The 20,976-nt window shown below is 36.8% G+C and overlaps 4 protein-coding genes across 5 annotated transcripts in view; 1 reads left to right on the forward strand and 3 right to left on the reverse strand.

Annotated features, from left to right (window-relative positions):
• Positions 1 to 369: 369 nt before the first annotated feature.
• Positions 370 to 3,548, reverse strand: LOC116303360 (uncharacterized). The gene has a single exon (XM_031712888.2). It carries the CDS (start codon positions 3,421 to 3,423, stop codon positions 1,870 to 1,872), a length of 1,554 nt encoding a protein of 517 aa, XP_031568748.2. The 5' UTR covers positions 3,424 to 3,548; the 3' UTR covers positions 370 to 1,869.
• Positions 3,549 to 11,198: 7,650 nt separating this feature from the next.
• Positions 11,199 to 15,682, reverse strand: LOC116303361 (beta-1,3-galactosyltransferase 6). Its single transcript, XM_031712889.2, has 2 exons — positions 15,188 to 15,682; positions 11,199 to 11,942 (listed from the first exon to the last, which is right to left on the reverse strand). Exons 1-2 carry the CDS (start codon positions 15,670 to 15,672, stop codon positions 11,384 to 11,386), a joined length of 1,044 nt encoding a protein of 347 aa, XP_031568749.1. The 5' UTR covers positions 15,673 to 15,682; the 3' UTR covers positions 11,199 to 11,383.
• A 251-nt stretch (positions 15,683 to 15,933) lies between these two features.
• LOC116303364 (TIM double twin CX3C motif protein) lies at positions 15,934 to 19,090 on the forward strand. Its single transcript, XM_031712893.2, has 3 exons — positions 15,934 to 16,020; positions 17,313 to 17,453; positions 18,586 to 19,090. Exons 1-3 carry the CDS (start codon positions 15,934 to 15,936, stop codon positions 18,793 to 18,795), a joined length of 438 nt encoding a protein of 145 aa, XP_031568753.2. The 3' UTR covers positions 18,796 to 19,090.
• The window catches only part of LOC116303363 (exocyst complex component 4), a 35,895-nt gene continuing 33,997 nt past the window's right edge, over positions 19,079 to 20,976 (reverse strand). For both annotated transcript variants that reach the window (XM_031712892.2, XM_031712891.2), the window contains 2 exons: positions 20,830 to 20,941; positions 19,079 to 20,329 (listed from right to left, as the gene is read on the reverse strand). In XM_031712892.2, coding sequence (XP_031568752.2) covers positions 20,159 to 20,329; positions 20,830 to 20,941 — 283 coding nt within the window. In that variant the 3' untranslated portion in view covers positions 19,079 to 20,158. The remainder of the gene's footprint in view (positions 20,330 to 20,829; positions 20,942 to 20,976) is intronic.

A 20,976-nucleotide genomic window follows, 5' to 3' on the forward strand; every position in this document is an offset into this window, starting at 1 on the left:
AACCGGAGACTTACAATTCCTTTTTTTATCATTTGATGAGACTTCTGGAAAAAGCATTGCATTTGGAAATAAGTTCAACATTTATATTATTTATTTATGTATCCATATTTGAGTATTGCTCACCCTAACATCAATATACTTGGGTCTGTTAGTTAGGTAAACAAAGAGATAAAGACTGAATGAAAAGGAAGGAAAGGAAAGGAAAGGAAAGGAAAGGAAAGGAAAGGAAAGGAAAGGAAAGGAATGGAATGGAATGGAATGGAATGGAAAGGAAAGGAAATGAACCCTACTAAACCGGAGACTTACAATTCCTTTTTTATTATTTGATGAGACTTCTGGAAAAAGCATTTCATTTAGAAATAAGTTCAACATTTATATTATTTATTTATGTATTCATATTTGAGTATTGCTCACCCTAACATCAATATTTCTCTCCATTATTATTTCATAGTTATGCGAATAATCCTTCCCTTAACGCGCAATTCAAGCACGATGATCTTATCTAAATATAGGCGTATAATGTAACATGAATGGTTGGCTCACGCCATTCTTATGACGATAAACTTGTAAACTCCAGAAATTTTTTACATGTATATTTTTAGCCGTCATTTAACATTTTGAAGTCGACTGCTGTAACATACCCATCTCCAAACGTTCATGTAATAATCTGCTGTTTGATGTGTAATTATCGATGAAATAGAATGTTTATAGATCTTTACTATTCAGTGCGATTCCTAATAATTCTTACCAGCGGTGTTATCTTTACATGTGGATAGAGTGAAGGTATTCAACACGTGAAATAAAAAATACTATTCAACGTGGAACGCGTCAAATCGACACAAAAGAAACAATGGAACTAAGGTCTACTAAAGTATATTAGTCTAATATCTATTTGTATAGGTAATCATACGGTTTCGAGTTCAATTTCTTCGTTTCTGTTTTTGCTTTACTTCGGCAAAGAATCGCTCGAGTATTTCCTTTAGATCGGCTGGCTCATTTACCTCAATTCAGGTCATACTTCGTTTCCTTTTCACTATTTCTTCCATATATTCAGCCATAACGATGTAATTTTTACTCACTTGTGTGTTTTTTTTTTTTTTGTTTTTTTGTTTTGAACTGTTTTTTTTAGTTGTTTGATAGTAACATCCGTAAAATCTTTCCCTTGATTTGCTTCAAATTTTCCTCTAATTTTTCTTCACAATAACCTTTCATGGCTAAAATAATTTTCTATTGCTTATTATCCAATCAAAAGCGAGAATTCCATTTGTAATTTGCACTGTGTTACACTTTCTGTACTGTATTACACTTCTCTGCACTTGAATTTTACATTTTTGCACTGTATTATGCTTGAACAACAATGCTTTAAGCCAAATAGAATCATAGGTAGAATTGAGTAATGTTTTCATGTATGTTATTACACGAGTTAAATACCGCTTCACTTTTTATCATGCAGTACGTTGATATATGCCGAAGATAAATCAATTTTTCATTTATTTTTGTTTTTTGTTTGTTTTTTCGTTTTTTGTTTTGCTTTGTTGAGAGAAATATAGAGGATATTTCATGGAGGATTTTATATTAAATATAATTTTGTCAATGGTCTATCAGTGGCAATATCTTGAGCAGGGAAATAAGATTTTGATAATTTTCCGAAAGGATTTCAAGAACTGTTCGTCTTTATAGCTGAAGATTATTGGATTCATGGCCGAGTTTAGATAGCCAAAGACAAGCAGAATCTGAGAGGTTTTGTAATTAGCCTGGTTGAAGCACTCTGTACAGAAGTTCAAGATGACACTGTGTGTGGTAAATGGAATCCAGCATAAAAGAAAAGCGCCCACAATTACTGCAATCGTGCGAGCAGCTTTCTTGTTCTTAACGAAGATTTTTCGTTTTTTTGGTTAATTCTTTATCCAAATCTTTATCGGAAGAACATAGATTGTTCTCTGACGCAGCACACGAGCTACGGTGTCCCTCTTGAACGAAGCCTTCATCCAATTTTGATTCGCATTTTGAGTGTGATGAACATGGAATAATGAGCTCTGAGATGTTATTGGATGCTTCAGAAACACATTCATCCAATGAGCGAACAGTTATTTGGTTTGATTCACGCCTATTTGTGCCAGACGTCGAAGGTGCTATCATATTAACAGCAAGTACTGGCGCTCTAATATCTACGAATTGTTTATTTGTAGAAGCTGTTCCTCGTATGACACCATCATTTATAATGGGGAAATCAAAGCTCCGATCAGGCGTTGCATTGCGTAGTTTGGAGTTAGTTTGACCTCTTGTAAAATGATCGTTATCTCCTCCCACATCACACAGAAAGTTAGTACTTGTGTTCTGGTGAAGTGACGAACATCTGAGCTTACCATCGTTCGTTTGTGTTAGTTTGCTTTGATTTTCTTGTTCTTCTCTCCAGTTGACCATGCTCTTGTTATTTTTGTCAAGCTTTTTCGCATCCCTTTCCTCATGTTTCTTCCACGAATAATAACCGCTGTCTGCACAAGTATTTTCCATTCCTTCAGTAGTTCCATCATTGATTGTTGCGATGCCCTTTTTGTCTTTATGATTCCCCTCTAACCCTTGGTTATCTACAATTTGAGTATTGCCTACAGCCAAAACTAAACTGGTCTTGCTAGAGGTTTTAGAGTCATTTTGATGTCCCTCTTCTAGGCCATGTACAAAACCTCGTGAAGGTATCTCCCGCTCTACGGCAGATATGTTTGGTTTCGTCTTGAGGCCAGTGGGAATGACGTATTGTGTTTGAGCAATCATATAAATTTTGTAATAAATATAACACATTGCAAACATTGGAAAATAAAAGCTTAAGAATGAGACAACATTTGCGTAGATTGGGCTGATGTTGAAAATACAATAGCCATACATGAGCGGGTTTTCAACGTACTTGACTCCCATGATTGGGATCAAAGCCAGGGCTAAACAGAAAACCCACAACAACATGATCACAACTATTGCTCTCTTAGGGGTCAACAGTGGTGAATCTCTAAATCGATCCCATGGATTTTTAAGCATCTTATACCGAGAAATGCTCAGTACGAAGAGAGTCCAAATCGATGTAGGTACAGTTATCAAATAGGCTGTAGTCCAAATTGAGCACAAAGCTTCACTGTGGCGCCATTTTCCATACGTTATGAACGTCTCCAGGTCAAACGGCATAGAAAAACAGGCAGTTGAAATGTCTGTAAGAGCCAGAGAAACTACAAAATAGACCGATACGTTTTTACGAAGGTTTGGGTTGATAACGACTGCTATACAGACCAAAATGTTCCCAAGAATAGCAGCAATGATGATCAAGGAATAAAGAACTATCATCGTCAAGGTGTAGGCATTGGAATACCACAGTGCTAGCTGAAATGGCTTCTGCAAATTCGTGCTGTTTGATGTTGAATTGTAAGACCTATCCATTGCAATTATGTTCTTGTCTTTTTAGGTAAATTGAAAGAAGGATTTTGAGCACCTCATGGAAGAAATGTGGCTTTTGAGAGTTACTTCAGAGAGGCACTTGCTTTTGTACAGACAGCGACGAGACAGCTGCGTTTGAATCGATCGACATAAATGAAGTTATGGTGGCATATTTGTATCGATATTGACACCGAATAGTCACTCAATACATCTAATTAAACCGATTAAATGGATAAAACGACCTCAGAGAATTTCGTTTCAAGTTTCAAGGTATTATGTACCGTAATTCAAACAAAGATAACAAATTTTTATTTTACTTTATATTATTATTTTTATTGCTGTAATTGCACACGCATTTTAATCCAGTTGCTGAGATCAACTATCTTACATTCGTTATATTCAAAAGGATTTTAGTTCAACGATATTAGATTTCATTACTCTTATTATCTGCCGGTTGTTTCAAGACAGCGTCAGCTTGTCTGGCAAAATTCTAATTTTTATATTTTCATGTGGCTTCAAAGAAATGAATTAAAAAATTTTAATCGCTATGCTTGGTTATAAAGTGAGTATTAAAGAGGTTTTGCAGGATAAGTTAGGAATCAAACACTTATATATATAATGTCGAATAGAAATACATATTTTACCTAAACTTGATCAGTAACTTTTGGGTTTTATAATGGATCATCGCTTTAAAATTGAAATCCTAATTGGTAAAATCGACCTTTGAATATCCACATAATGAGAATTTTAACGCTCTGATGGAAGCCGCTTATAACATGAAAATTAAACGTCCATAAGGGTACATCTTTAGATAATAGATTGACCCGCGGCACATTAAAATAATTTTCTTCTTAGGGCCTTTTCCGATTTACTTTTGTAAAGAAAATACCTCTCACCGAGAGATATATGCTTGCATTTCAAATTTTATTCCCAAGGTCGCCTCTGATTTTTACATAGTCTTTTCGTAGGCGTCTTTTTTGGAATTTTTCCTCGACTCTCCCAGTTTTCACTCAAAATTTTTCCCCGGAATATTTTCTCTGGATAACAATCTTATTTTATGCCGTGTTTCTATCTACCCCTGAAGCTAGCTGTTGCTTTCTGTTGAGACATGTTCAGATCATTTCAATTCATATATCATTCAGCAAGTCAAGATCTAGATTCTTCTCAGGAATTCTTTTCGGCTCGGACCTTTCTTATGGATTTCAAGTCCATTGTACATCCCAAAAGTTTCCCCCTCTCTTAACAAGACATTGGTCATGCTGGTATTTTAAAATTTCTTCATAACGTCACTTCTTGATTTCAAAATTTCATCTCATCCTTAGTTTTAACCATTTTTCTATTCGTAAATTTCAACTTTTACAAGGACCTTCCAATAGCTTTTCAAGTTTTTTTTGAAGCCACTCCCTTGAATATTCTGAAATATTGTCTCTTATTCCTATATGTTAGTTTTCAAGCTATTTTTTCCATCCCAAAACCTTTTTCTGCCCTGAAGCGACGTTATGGCACCAGTTTGACGCTCATTGTCAGTGCACTTTCACAAAACCGATATGAAATAATTATCAAAATAATGATGTTGGCCTTCATCAATCTCCGGTCCGAATATACCGAGCAAATTATATATGACAATCATTCAAACTAAATTGCTTCCCAAATGTTCAGCTTTCTGCGTGCAAATGTTACTTTTGATTTAAAACTATATATTGGATTTTGGGTGGATTTAGAGTACCCTTTTAGAGTTTGCTACGCGTGCTATCGTGTGTGGCCATCCAAATAGAGTGGTTTTACTCGGTCTATAATTAGTGATAGTACTTAAAGTAAAACATATTAAGAAAAATACAGGTTGTAATATCTACGTACCATAGGGCATATAAAATTACGTGTGAGTTTTGTGCATGTATATACTGTATGCTAACAAACGTACCACTTGTTTTGACGGACACAAACATTCCTTGTTTGTTGAAGTAACAACCATAGCATTAACAAAAGACACAAAAGGAAATAAATGAACGAATAAATGATTTATGTATTGAATAAATTGAATAAAAATTGAGAAAATATCTGTTTGAAGCCGTCGAGAAAAAGTAGATATCGTTAGACGTCAATCTGAAGGTGTTTCTATCACACCTCACAGTTCGCATGAAAATGGAAATGACTAAGGTTTTCCTGCAGTCGATCTTGCTATTTTCTTTACTATTTGTTTTTGTGACCATACAAATGATTGGTATATATTGTAAACATTTCTCCCCGGATATTTGAAGAGGAAATTTTGTTGAAACTTGGTGTGGCTGCAATATATGCTGGTTCATCATTTTTAGCCACTACAAACAAGTTGATATAAATAATGCATTGTGTTGTATCTGATATTGCTTGTTGTAATACACAATTTAATGGGAGTTTTTTAGAAGCCCTTTACTAAATAAATTTGATTTCAAACAAGTCAAGTCAGTGTTGTATTGTTCTTTCATATCTTCAAGTACTTATTTGGTGTTTTTTTTTTTTCTTAAAACAAATTAGCCGGTCGTAGAAAAGCAATACATCGTAGTTGAAGGAAAGGCAGAAAGAAAAGATTTAATAGATGAAAACGAAAAAAACCTAGCGGTAAAGGGAGTGAGTTAACGACTACATCCCTATATTCGTAGTTCCCCTATATCGACGTCTGACAGATCGATATGGAAGATGATTAATTAAAATGTCCACGAAGACTAGAAGTTATCATTTCCATGCCCCAATGATATAGATGCTAGCGCATAATGATAATACTGTCACATCGAGAAGCGTCTTTCTGTCAACCACGATTTATTTCCAAATATGGACACTTGTACTTGGCTGACTTGATAGTCTAGTACGAATTGTTGTCTTTGTTGTCGAGTAAACCTAAAGAATCGTACCTACGTACTTGTAATCCCTGGACAAGCAGTGTCTTCATAACGACTATCGTTCCAGTGTGGCATTTGATTTACCAGACAATGAACCACGACAAAAACTAACGAGCGAACACACGAAGGCGTAACAGTGCTTCGAAAACGTTGCAAAAAGACTAGCCTTTTTTGGCGCCAATGAAGTTGAATTTCCAGCTAAATTCTTTAATACATCCCAGTATTTTATAAACCGAGTGTTCATTGGTTATTTCGTGATTGACAAAGAAAAAGATTGAGTTTTCAAATTTAATACTCCGCGAACGCGATGGCCGAATGGGAAATATCCGCGCGGTTATCATGTTCTGGAAACATGTTTCCTCGTTTAGCCAGGGCCGTAGTAAATGATGAATAACTTTATTTTTACATAGGCAGCCTAGTCTAAAATTGCGTCGCGTGTCTCCGTATTTTCCTGTGTCAGGAAATGCCAAAATTGCGCAATAGTACCAGAGTTCTTTACGGCACTACCCAAGAGTCTTTTGCAGACATATGGTAACAGAGATGGCGTATAAAATCTACTGGTTTATACTTAAGTGACGTTTGCCAATCAATGTCTAATTTATTAAAGTGATTGGATTGGGGTGGGGCAGCTTATCACGTGTCGGAAATAGATCTTTAATTTTCGTTAGTTGCTGAAATTCAAGGCTCAGTGCAGGATTCTAGGAAATAATCGGGCGTATAAACTGGCTAAGAAAGTTTAAGACGCTGTGAAAAGATATTTCTTTTATTTGTCTACTCAAAATTTTAATCTAGTTTCTTAAAGCAGTATTCTAATATAAAGGACGAGTTGTAGAAACTTCACTACAATTTAGAAAAAGCTCTAGTCTATTGATGTAGGAATTTTGAAGATAACATTTGAAGCCGTTTTGGAAAACGGTGAAAATATGATTTTAGAAAAACTCCCATATTTGAGGTTTACACGACCATTAGTGAAAAAATTCTTTATTCAATGAGTTTTCGAGATTTGATGCTAATTTTTCGTAAAGCTCATCCGCAATACTTGAGAATAGATATGTGAAAACTTCAAGGCAATCCATTTAATGGTGATAAAGAAAAATCGTACCTGAGAATGTGGAGAAAAAAGCCTAAAACTAAAAATATTATGGATTGATTTTCGGTCGTAATAGGCTAAGCACTTAAAAAATCTTTAAGAAAATACACTGTAATCAAAGCACATCATATGAAAAATCCAGTTTCATTGACGCACTAGTTTTCCAAAGCGAGCGAGAATATGATTTTTCAACATTCTCTCTGAATTATTATAGTTTGCATCCACCTTATTCACTATATTTACTTGCCAGATTTTTACTTGAAATTTGATAATGCTAGCGCTATAAATATCATAGAAAGCATAAAAATTTTTTGTTAGACTTTTAAGTTTGGTTTGCATTATATAGTATGGATTGAGCTGGATTTTTAAAAATAAATGGAACTGCCGGCCATTAAGAGTTTTGAAAATGTTGAACGGTTGCTGGTCATTTAGATACTCATATACAGTCAATTCAAAAAATGTTGTCGTCGACCCTCTCAAGCCTACACGACTGGACTGAAAGGAACTCTGGGTAGTAATCATTGAAGCCGAGTTGACTCCATAATTTTATCTGACTAGTTATGCCTGCATGGTTTACAGCACGAACCTTCGTAGGCGAGCGGGAAGTGTTGAAGGAGACGTTTTTTTAATGCCTTAATATTTTCGAAATTGTGAACTACTTTGTTTTCTATCCCTAAACCCAAAGACATGCATTTGATGGATTGTTTCTCGCCATTATTATCTTATTACTAGAGGTAACAATCAATTCAGAACGAATATTTAACCGCTTCAGTGATTTTTACCCATATTCCTTTTTGACTGTATAAAAAACAAAATGGCCGGCAGTTTCATTTTTTTCAGTGATTTTCCTTTGCTAGATTTCAATTTGATGACTTTGGGTAGACAGGAATAGGTTACTCAAAATATTCTATATTCTATTATTTTAAAAGTCAAAAAAGCTTGAGTAGGTACAATGTTTAGGTCACCCATCCAAGTACTAACCCTCCTCAGAAGAGCTTGACTCAGTATATCGAACGACAACGATTTATCCACTGGACCACGGTTCCAGTTGAATCAGCATAACAATAGCCGTGAAAACAATGCACCGAATAGACTAGACTTTTTGATATTAAATTTTCAACCGATTCCGTGCGTGGCAGAGATGCAAGGGATTAGCCGATATGGTCTGGGGGCCGGCTGGTCTCTCCCCTGATGCTTCGGCTAGAACATTTTCTTGCGTAATTCGTACACCCAAGGGCAGAAGGATTTAATCGCCGTCAGGTCCGAAGTCCATACGACGCCTCAGCTCTGCGGATGTCTCGGGGGTATGGCAAAGTAGAATCGCATTTTTTGAGTTTCTTTTGGTGGGTTCGAATCTCACATCTTATCCACATATAAGATTTTCTTTAAAAAAAAAAAAAAATCATTTTTACTAGATTTAAATCTTCAACAACAAGGTAATCTTTTTAGTGAAAAAAGATTGTTTTCCTAGTCGGTTGCTTATGAGTCTGTATAAGTTCGATCTGACGTTATCAGTCATATAAGCAATATCGATCCGCGAAAAGTAGAGCTATGCTTTCCAATCTTTCCTGGCACAGTTTGCTGACAAGAACATTTACTGCACTTGGACCTATATCATATGACCGCAAAGGATTAGTGAGTGGTGCCGTGAAGACTTCTGGGTCGCAATTACTGAAGGATAATAAACAGCCACTCCAGTAAATAATATAATAAAAAACGATGGTAAGAAGGTAGGAAAATTAATTGGTAATTTTGGCTGAGAGCATTGGGATATAGTTTGACATGCATAACGCAAAACTGTTTATTTTATATAGCCTAAAAAAGGGCAGGACCTGCAATTATTTTAATATTATGTAAAGAACACTTTAAGGGAGAAGATTGACGAGTTAAACGAAATCATTCTTTTCTATGAAATATTCCATTATATTTTGGCTAATATTCGGCAAACTTTTTCTGCGCTGTACTAGGCCTATGCGGATGATACAGGCAACCCAGTGAACAGTCATAGGTCGTCTTGTGATGATTAGTCTTGATTAGTCAGTTTGATTAAATAGAGCGAGCAACTGATGGTAATTCTTTTAGGATCAGGATTGGTTAGGTCTGTAATCGGCTATAGCTAAATTGTGTGGTGAAGGGATGTTTGGATGAACTGTCACCTGCCATATCGTCCATTTTGAAACTATCCCTTGAAGAAGGTCACTTCCCTGATAAATGAAAGGGAGCCCGGCCTAGTCAAGCCGAAATTGAAAAGAAATCTACTTTGGAACTGATAAAGAAGAACGAGCTATCAGTCTTTAAGCTATCTTCACTTCCTGTCCAAGCTTACAACAGTCAGTTTCTCACATAACGACATGCTGGCTTTTCCTTGTGGTGTAATCAGCTTATTGACAGTTCCACAGCACCGAGACGGCCTTACTTCGAGTTCGTAAAGACATACTTAACATGAATAATGCTATTAGTCTTTCTAGACTTAAACGCTACGTTTGACACTATTGACCATACGATATTGCTTCAGCATGTTGAGGATATGTTTGGATTTAATGGTACAGCACTGAAGTAATTTCGCTCCTATTTATCGGGCAGATTCCAACAAGTCGTAATTGACGGTTTCAGGCCAGACAAGTTTGACATTAATTTTGGGGTGCCGCAAGTTCCTGCCTCGGCCCATTGTTTGTCTCACTCTACACAATTCAGTTGCTTGATGTCGTCAGCAAACATCAACCTGCAGTGCATTGTTATGCCTATGACACCCTGCTCTACCTGGCTGTCGTCCAGACGATGGAGCCACTCAAGCTTGTCTTATACGGGATATTAGGAAGTGGACGATAAGAGACAGCTCTTCATCGATACCAACAGTATTCGAAGGATGGCAAGAGCGCAAGTACATTCTATCTGACAATGAACGGTATGAAAATAAAACCAAAATATAGCGATCTGATTTTGCAACTTAGTTAAACCTTTCCTAGTAATGATTTGTCGACTAATTGTGTACTTATATTTGTTACCGGCTGAGCGGTGAATTTTGTTTCAGCCAATCGCAGCGCGTTTAGCTGTTTTGCCGCCGGCCATCAATCCCAGGCCACTTTTGCTACCCATTTTTTGCGTATTTTCCTATTTCCCAGGCTACTTTAACCCCACTTTTGCGCATTTTTCTGTTTCCCAGGCCACTTTTGCTACCCATTTTTTGTGTATTTTCCTATTTCCCAGGCTATTTTAACCCAACTTTTGCGTATTTTTCTGTTTCCCAGGCTACTTTAACCCATGCAACTTTTGCGTATTTTCCTATTTCCCAGGCTACTTTAACCCATGCAACTTTTGCGTATTTTTCTGTTTCCCAGGCTACTTTAACCCATGCAACTTTTGCGTGTGTTTCTGTTTCCCAGGCTACTTTAACCCATGCAACTTTTGCGTAGTTTCCTGTTTCCCAGGCTACTTTAACCCAACTTTTGCGTGTTTTTCTGTTTCCCAGGCTACTTTAACCCATGCAACTTTTGCGTGTGTTTCTGTTTCCCAGGCTACTTTAACCCAACTTTTGCGTATGTTTCTCTTTCCCAGGCTACTTTAACCCAACTTTTGCGTATTTTTCTTTTTCCTAGGCTACTTTAACCCAACTTTTGCGTATTTTTCTGTTTCCCAGGCTACTTTAACCCAACTTTTGCGCATGTTTCTGTTTCACAGGCTACTTTAACCCAACTTTTGGGTATGGTTCTGTTTCACAGGCTACTTTAACCCAACTTTTGCGTATTTTTCTGTTTCTTTTCACTAAAATATAATATATACGTGCCTACAAGAAGAAATACGTAAAGAAAGAATAAAAACAATTTCACTTTACTCTTGTTTTCTTTCATGATAAAGCTCCAAAAAAGCTTAGGGTGGGTCATTTTATCCACTCATGCTTTGCGCTCCTCGTTCACCACTCAGCTTATGCCATACCGTGACCAATGGGCGTGCCGGATTTATTATATTCGCTGGTGTAAAAGTACCGTACTACTCATTACTAAGGGGGTATGACAGGCTTATCACCAAGAGGATCCAATACATTCTTATCTATAGCCTTGGCTCCTTGTTTACCTATGTACATCTTGCCTAGCGATTTCCAAGTTGGTTTTCGCATACAGCGGACTGGTTCAAACCGATGTCCAATGGCAAAGCTTTTCCAGTCTACATGCTTCGCAAGATTACATGTCTTCTCGAAAGGAAGGATTTTTGGGATCTCAAAATTTGTTCTTGATTCTGATTGGACTTTCGTCCAGTATAGAAGTGTGTCCTTTTTATAAGCGCTATTTAAAGCAAGGTAGTTGTGACATAGGCTGACATCGTCGACTAAACTAGACTTAGCTAAGCCTGCTTCGTGGTAGATTCTTTTGTCGTTAAAGTAAGTAACATCGTCAACGTTATTCACCCACATAGAAACAGAAATATCTCCGAAGGGATTGCAAAGCAAAGAATCTTTTTTATCGAGGAATTCATGAACGAGGTCTGCTGATAATAGAAGAAATTCTTCATCCACACGAACTTGTCCTTCCTTCTCGCAGTGAACATACCCCCAGTACAATCTGAAGGAGAAAAACAAAACGTTCATAATTTGCTGGGTTTCCATTGAATCCAATGATCTGCTATTTGTTGTCACCCAGATGAATAATTAGCAATTATTCGCCAAAGGCGAAGTGAATATCAGGGAATATTTACCGAGACGCGAGTCTTCGATTGTTTTAGCATATACCAACTTGTATACAGAGTAACTTATTTTTATATACAATAATTCAATAAAAACAAACAAACAGAAACTTTTAGTTTGCGTGACAAATTTACGCAAAGCTTTTAGCAAAACTTTTAGGCCATACTTCGTTGTCTTTTTAGTATTGATAGGAATGGCATTTACTTTCATTTTTTTAAAATTTCCTCCTCGGAAATTGTAGCAAAACGATTGCCGGAAGATGCCATTTTGTTGCCGACTCAATATTCCGAGATTCAGAGGTGAATATCGTACAATATTCGCCTCCAATTAACCAATGAGCGCGCACGTTCTTAGGAAGTACACAAGTTGGTATATGCTAATACCAGATATCCAAATTAGGCTCTCTATATTCACCTTCAAACAATAGAGCCTTTGTACCATCACGTGATGGCAGCCATAACAGTAGGCACAACAATAGTCTTTTTTCCCCAGGGAAAGTGATTTCTTTCTCATGTAAATTAGACTAGACCAGATTCAATTGTTCCTGCCTCCTGTCATGACTGCCATCACGTGATGGTGCAAAGCCTCTATTGTTGTTTTTGGGTCTTTTTTAATATATTTAACGCATGAAGGCCTAGAAGCCTCGGCTTGAATAAATTACTTGAAAGTAATAGAGTGTAGCTCTGATATCTACATATTACTAGCCATTTAGAGCTCGAAGAAAACGCTGGGTCGAGTTGGCATTGCAGTGCATTGTGGACATGTTTAGGGGACTAAATTGAAATTATATGTATTCTAAAACAGTCAAATCTATTGAGGTAGTAATTACGAGAAAATAGATCGCTCAGCAGTAACCATTACTGCAATCTTCATAAACATGCGCACGCTGTGTCTGCGAGTTGCGCGCTGAAATTTGGTTTTTCGCTGCAGATAGTCAAAATATGAAATGTACCGACTAATTAGGTTTGATTGACGGCAGCTAGCAAAAAACTAAGGCCCCGTCCACACGCATCCGCAAATGTTTTTTTGCGGATACGGGTTGCGTCCACACGTGCCCGGAAATTTTTGTATCCGTATCCGGAAATTTTCTAAAACGGTCTCCAGAGTGGAAATTTTTGAATACGCTCCGAATACGGATACGTGTGGACGGTCGTATCCGCAAATTTTCAAATACGCTGACGAAAACACGATTTTGCGCATGCTCAATAAGAAAAACTATCCGTCAAAGGAACTAGGCACTAGCGTGCATCAGGGCGGATCAATAAATTTCCGGATACGTGTGGACAGCGAAAACGATTCGAAAACGATTGTCATACGCTGCGTGTGGACGCAAACATTTTCGTATCCGAAAAAAAAAATTTGCGGATACGAAAATGTTTGCGTCCACATGCATCGTATTCGAATCGTTTTCACCGTCCACACGTATCCGTTTTCGCAAAATTTGCGGATACAGACACAAAAATTTGCGGACACGTGTGGACGCAACCCGTATCCGTAAAAAAAAAATTGCTGATACAAAAATTTGCGGATACGTGTGGACGGGGCCTAAGTTGCATATAACTTGCAGCGTGGAACTTATGCAGCCAAGGGAATACTTCATATTCTCTTGATGCACCACAATTCGAAAAATGTTGCAATACAAGTTGCAGTAATCTTTGCCGATAGTAGAATTCGTTTCTACTTTTGGCAACGATTGAAACTCCGTTGCACTATGCAGGTAATCTTGCAACTTGTCTCACAGCGCTGTTGCAATCAGACAAGTTACAAAGAAAATTGCTCCCTGTAATAGCGCCTTTACTGCGATTCCCAGTCCCACGCCACCACCTAGAACTTCATCATAAGCGAAAAACTGAGTTTGGGTAGACGTCAATCAAAAGGGTTTCTATCGTTTCTTCGGGTTTCTACACCGGGGACACTAGAGAAAAACGTTTGCGCATGCGTGCATTTTAGCACGTTTTCTAAGAATTTTGAACGGTTCGAGTGAGAAAATAAATGCTTGTTTTCTCCAAGTATACAAATAAATTCGAGAGTATACTTTTGTCAGACCACAATACTATATTAAATAACACAATATGAAAGAATTAGCCTTAAGTTTCAAGCATGGACACTAAGTTTTGGCATTTTGTGAAGTCCAATTTATCAAGAAGATAGAAGGCATGTTTGAAAGTCAAATTTTCATGTTTTGACTAATTTGCATAAGGATTCAGAGCATGCGCAGACGCTTTTCACTCGTGTCTACATCGGGACTGGCGTTGAATGCTTTCGTGAACACGAGCAAACGTGTAAAAACCCTTGCCCTCATAGTATCTCATACTTCTTGTTGCTATGAATTTCTAGAACATTTCACAGCCGGATTCAGGCTTCTAATCTCAAACGCTTGACTGCAAAGCTATCGCTATGACTTTGCCTTGAGTTTCTTCGAAATCAGATAAGCCAATACCAATGATTTGCAGTTTATAAGCGTTTGAAATTCGGAGTCGGAATCCTTATTAGACATGTTTGAAAAACTCTTTTGATTGACGTCCACCAATACTCCATTTTTCGTTTGTGATTTAGGTCTCAGTTGGTCGCGTGTGACTGGGAATCGCAGTAAATGATTTGGATGAGCAACCGAGACAAAAGTCATTTACATATAATGAAATTCAAATGAAGGCGTAATAAGTCATGCGCGAAAACCATTCCGTTACTCCGTGAATAATCGATCTAAAGTCCGTGAAAAGATCATATCAAAACCGACTCTAAATTTAGACAATTAAAGTTCAATAATACTTAGATAGCATGCTGTTTGTAAGGGAAATAAACCTTTTTTCGGATATTTTTTTAAACTGTTACAACGCGACACTCAAAAGTATGACCACATCATTAACGTATTCGCATATTTCTTTTTATGTATGTTAAACCGGCACATTTCGCTACGAAGCTGGCCAGTTTTACCAAATAAAGCGTGTAAACGCCTGTTTGACAGCAAAAAGCCCGTGCATATAGAAAGTATATAAACATTAAATGTGGTCATATAGCGCGTTGGTAAACTCCAGGTTTTTATATGTACAGTGATAAATAAATTACGGTATTAATCGTATTCTGAAGAGAGCATTCTTTTGTCGTAATATTATCATACAATACCTTTTCTCAGAACGATATGGCAACTCTAAGATTAGTCTTTGAAGACACACAAACATATCATCATCAACTCGTAAAACAAAATCAAAAACGTAATTTTTTGCAGCCCATTCCAGAATCCATAAAATCCTCCTAGCAAAGTTGACTCCGCGAGGAACTGCCATATATTCAATGTCACCGTATTTCGCATTCTCGTCCTTGATTACTTTATCCATCCCTTGATCCATGTCGTTTAAACTATCCAAGAAGAACTTGCAAACAACGTCTGGTCTTTTACAAAATGCCATCCATGTTAGTCTTATCCCTTCGCGACGATGAGCAAGATTTGGTGCACTTATTACTCCTACAACTAGAATAACTCGTTTCTTTCCTAGTATTAAAGTCGAAAAGAGGTTTCGAAATGTCAGGGAATTATTAACACACAAGATCAGGAAAAGAATTTCGAAGAAAACAAAAGCTATGGCGATCAGCAAAAGTTTTCTTTTCATACTGAATGACTGTTCATACACAACCTGTTACACAGGGATCCCGGTTCAAGTGGTTTTGCTTTTCTACTCCGGCGAATATTAATGAATAACGTCCAAAATATCGGTACCGTTATGTTGTTTTTACACAGCGTTTTTAAAAGTTTTTTTCTTATTCGCTTGCTGTACTCGACATACCAACTTAGTCCCAACTAGCTAGGAAACCACTAGTCATTACATGGTTTTGAAAACTGGTGTTGGGTTTCCTGTGTGTATTAATTCAAGATGGCGGCTGCAGCAGAAGCACGTGTGAAGCAAGAGTTAGAAAGATCTTTAGAAGTGATCGAACGAGAACAACTAAGACCAATACAGGTTGGTGAGATATATTTATTCTATGCTTGTCTTAATAGGTCTGTAAAGGACTTAATTATTAACAACAAAATGCTTTGATAATGTAAAAGTCAATAAAAGTGTGTGCATGTATGGCCTCGAAGCTTGAAAGCTTTTATACTTGTAAGGTTATTTAAGCTTATCTAAGCTTACTTTAATATAAGACGCTTTTTCATAGATAATCTCTATTAACCTCTATTAAGCAGACACCCTTTATTAAACTGAGACAACTCGAGACCAGGCAATCCAGAATGCTTCCCCGGTCCAAGTTTAAGTTTAAGTCCAACAAATTATAAGCTACTAAGTCTCCTAATGCAAATTACCCTTCTAGTTATACATCTTACTCTCCAAAAAAAAAAAGAAAGAAAAAAATCCATTTATATGCCCCCTGGTTATAATTTCAAAAGACAACGAAGGTATACATATAGACTATTGATGGTTTTCACAGCCTCCATGTTGGATGAATTTAACAAAAGATTCGTCGTTAGTCTCTTTTGTTATATCCAACATGGCTGCCATGTCTTTTTCTATTTCATACTCTTGAGAATGATTGAAAACCAGCAATAGGGCTTTTGTTGTTTTTTAAACAAATTTTTTGGGTGGGGGGGGGGGGGGGCTTCATACCATGTTTGGGTGTCATTCATTTTCAAGGTATGTTTTATGAGGAAACTCATTAGATTGTAAATAACATGTGACTTTGATTATTTAAATATTAAGATAAGTATCGGTGTGTTTTTCGCACGGGTTTCCGGTTTGCTTGGGAGGGTGGGAGCCAGATGGTTGTGGTAGCGGTCTGTCTGGGTTCTCCTCTCCTCTCTTGAGGCTGGCGGTTCAGAGTTCTGCATGAAAGCCGCACCATATATGATATATTATATGTTTTTATATCATGTATACTGGTATTTGTTTATCTTTAGATAGGTGTCCCCAATTAGCCTACTTTAATGTAAGCTGGATACTTATGACACATAAATAAAAGTTAATTCATCATCATCATCATCATCATCATCATCATCATCATCATTATTACTATGACCGTGATTTTATGGCATGAGAATTACAGCACATCAAAATAACTTGTAAAATCATATAAGTTTCTTACGTGACAAGATAGTTGTGATGGATATAAAAACCTTGATCAACTTCCACCAAAACCTTTCCTGTGAAGATTGAAAAGTGCTGTGCAGTGACTGGATGCTTTTTCAATGTCACATAATATGATCATTCTTGAGTAAACCTAGTTTTAAAACAAATCTCTTATCTCTTTTGTAAATCAGGGCAAGTCTCATATATGTGCTTCTAAATGTTGTGAAAATAAAGTTGCCAGTAAAGAGAGTGCACAGCAATGTATGACTAGATGCTTCCAGCCACTACAAGAAATGCACAAATATATCGAGCAAGAACTTGGAAGATTTCAGGTCAGTGGTTGCAATATTTACTTTAGCTGGAGGAGCAGAATTAACAATGAGATAGGTGGCTACTGTACATTAAATGTATAAATTTTATAGGCTGAATGCATATTGTGCTAAAAGGGTGATAACAGGCCCAACTTAGTGGCCTGCCAATGGTCAACATGCAGGTCAAATTTTGGCACACTAAACAATTTTGAACTACCAAATTGAAAATAAAATGTCAGGGAAAATTTTTCTAGATAAGAATTATTTATCCTGGCATGGTTTAGCATGGAATGTTCCCTGCAAATTATTTTATGCACTTATATTTCCATTGTTGATATGGGAACATGTGTTTCCCAAAATGCAAGTGCAAGCACTGCAGACCAAAGACTTGTTTGAGGTTATCATGTACTTTAAGACCAACTAACACATATTGGTCAGCAATCACTTGACTGTCTGCCATGCATTGGCCGTCTGTGAACCTAGTGTTGCCCAACTGTTGGCTGTGTCTTGATGGAGCATTGATTGGTCAACAGCGGACTGATTGTAAACCAACACATGTCGACTGGTCATACAGTACATGATTACCCTCTTTCCATTTCTAATTCATTCTATTGCACATGCATATCTTAATATCTTACTTGCATATCTATTGTAACTGATTTGGGGTAGTAGGGCCACTAAAATAAGGCTGGTCATCTGACAATGTCAGGCCAGAATCGGATCCTTTGCCTTGCTGGTGATTTTGACCTGTAGCCTTGAGCTACAGTATAAATGAGGTGTGATCATAAAGTAGTTAGCTATGGTCAGAAACTCAAAGGTGGGGTGGAATTTGTAACAGCCACTCATGACAGTATTTTGTACAATACTCCAGAATATTAAACATATTTCCAGACCAATTTCTTTCCAGCAAATCACATCCTCTTGCTTCGAAAATTCTCAAAACTAAATAAAAGAAAGATATCCCAAAGTGCACCAATAGCAGGGAAACAAAGATTGAAAATTGATTGAAAACATTCATTAATCTTCTCTGAAAATCAGGAAATTCAGTGACTGACGTGACTAACCATTATTTTTCGCCCCGAGTAGATTCCCATGCTTTTGGCAGCTGTTTAAAATGCCTTAAATTAACCTACAACTTTGTTTTTTTCTACAGGGTAGGATAAGTAGATGTGCCCAAGAATGTCAAGATAAAGTCCAAGATAAACTAGATACCAATACAACCCAGTCACAGGTAGCAGAGTACCAAGGACAAGTAGATCAATGTATAGAAAGCTGTTGTTCCTCACATATAATCATAGCACAGCAAATGTTTGAGAAAATGAAGAAAGTAATTTCAGAATCAGCTCAGGCAGTGAATAAATAATAACTTCATAACATTTACACTTTTCACATGTTTTTACAGTAAATTTATTCGTTGGGGGGAAGGGGATCATACTGTATCTTTTAGCCCTTTAATGTAAATGTTGCTGGACAACAAGTGATTGTAAAGATAAAGGGTGCCTTATTTCTCTAGGATAGAATATATAAGAGCCCTAGCACCTCTCTATATTTCTTCTTTTCACTTCCTGTTCCAAGGTATGCAAGGTGTGTTACTCAAATGGGGGGGGAGGGTTCTAAGATTTGTTTTGATAGGTAAATAAAGACAATTTTCAAATGAAGTTTATTTATTTATTTTTCCATAATGTTTCATTGAAATTTATGTGCAATGAGAGTGCAAACAAATTAATCCGTGAAACACTAATTGCTAAATAGTAAAAAATAGTGCTAATTAAACAATAGAAAACAATGGTATTTGCATGAAATTGTGCTATTTAGTATTACTAAAGTTTCACGATTATATTGTTTGCACTCTACTAATAACTTCTAATATTTCTAGTGATGTTTCTTATGTCATTTATATAACTTTTCTCTTTCACCTCTGGACACTCATTTATTTATATATAACTAATTATTATATTTTGCAATTTTTAAGAAGCAATTAACCTTTAACTTGAGCTTTTATAAAATCATTAACTAAGATAGATGCAGTGCTTTACGAGGAATTGCAAGGATTGCCAATACATGGGATGTGCCCCTGTAAAAACCCCTGCTTACTGCCAATGTTTTCAAAACACTGTCATGGATTGACATCCATGGCAAAATATAGGATTCTGCATGTGCTATTGAGAACAACTGAAAAACGTTTTAAAACTTCACTGATATACGTACTTTGAAAATTTGCATTTTGCATCCAAGAAATAGAGTCCTCTTAGGCCTGGTTGGGCATAATATATCCCCCTCCTAATTCAGATTGTGTCATTCATTAATTAAGCACAATAATGCAGATGAATATTCCAACAGACCGTTTTCTCAAGGTTGCGTGCGCATCCAACTTGACGGGCCACAAAACTGAAAAATGCAAATTCAGTAAAATTGAGAACACAGTTTAATATATAAAGATGAGAATTATTGATTTTATGAATTCTTATAGAAAAATCTCATAGAAATGTATGATAATTCTCATTATAAAGCTCCTGTTCTGGTATTGTTGCTCGTCAATTTTCTTTTATTTGGATGAGTGTGCAACCTTGAGAAAATGGTGTATAAGATATGACTAAAATAAACAAGCCTTGTTTAAAACTTAGAATGAAATGGAAAAAAGAGTGCTCCTGACCAAAAGGTCTGTTAACAAGTTTTATATATAGTTGCCAAAACCTTTTAACATTTGAAATTGGACTTGCACATTTTTAGGTGGTGGCATTAGTGGGTTCCTTGACAATGTCTTTCAGTCTTTTCAATCTCTGTTCTAAGGCTGGATTATCCCTGACTGTCATGCTTCTTGCTTGGAGCTGTAGAATGTTGGTGTATTCCAGCTCTGTGTACTTGGCTCCTTGCTCAACTATGAGTGTCAGGACACCCTTTGGAATATAATGAGATCATTTGAATGACTTGTTATGATAGGGACACGATAGGGAGTTTATTAGGACTATGAAACTAATAATGTATGGTGATTTTGTTCTGATCGGGACACTTACTGGAGGTCCAAAAGAGGTATCCGTAATATAGGTGTCCTTAAATAAAGAGTTAATGACTATGAAAAAAATGATTGATTTTGCCAGGACCTAAATATCTGCCTGTAATAAAGAGGTTCCATTTTTAGAACACTAATTTCTTGATACATGTAGTGCGCACAAGCAAATGTAACGCACCGTGGCGCCAAACGTTATTTGTCGAGAGCGGCTGTCAAAATCATGACAGTGTTGCTAAGTTACGCCACACAGGCGTGACAAGTATAACGTCCTACATCGGCAGAGTCTATTTTTCTCACTCCACTGAAACAAAAGGAAAATAGGCTCTGCTAGCAGGGAAGCGAAAGGAAAGAGTTTTTACAGTCTAGTTTGGAAAGGTGAATACTTACGTCTTGGTTAAGATACAACAGTTCATAGTACTGACGTGCTTTGTCTAAATCACCTTCTCTGGACAAGGTGATGTTGGTTAGATTTTGCTGAAGAGCAAAGATGTTGCGGCACCTGTGGTGAGAAATGAAAAAAAGAAATGATGATAA

This window comes from Actinia tenebrosa, unplaced genomic scaffold, assembly GCF_029948245.1.
Source record: "Actinia tenebrosa isolate PJP-AT-01 unplaced genomic scaffold, QUT_ActTen_1.0 PGA_scaffold12__29_contigs__length_12842862, whole genome shotgun sequence".
Taxonomy (NCBI): domain Eukaryota; kingdom Metazoa; phylum Cnidaria; class Anthozoa; order Actiniaria; family Actiniidae; genus Actinia; species Actinia tenebrosa.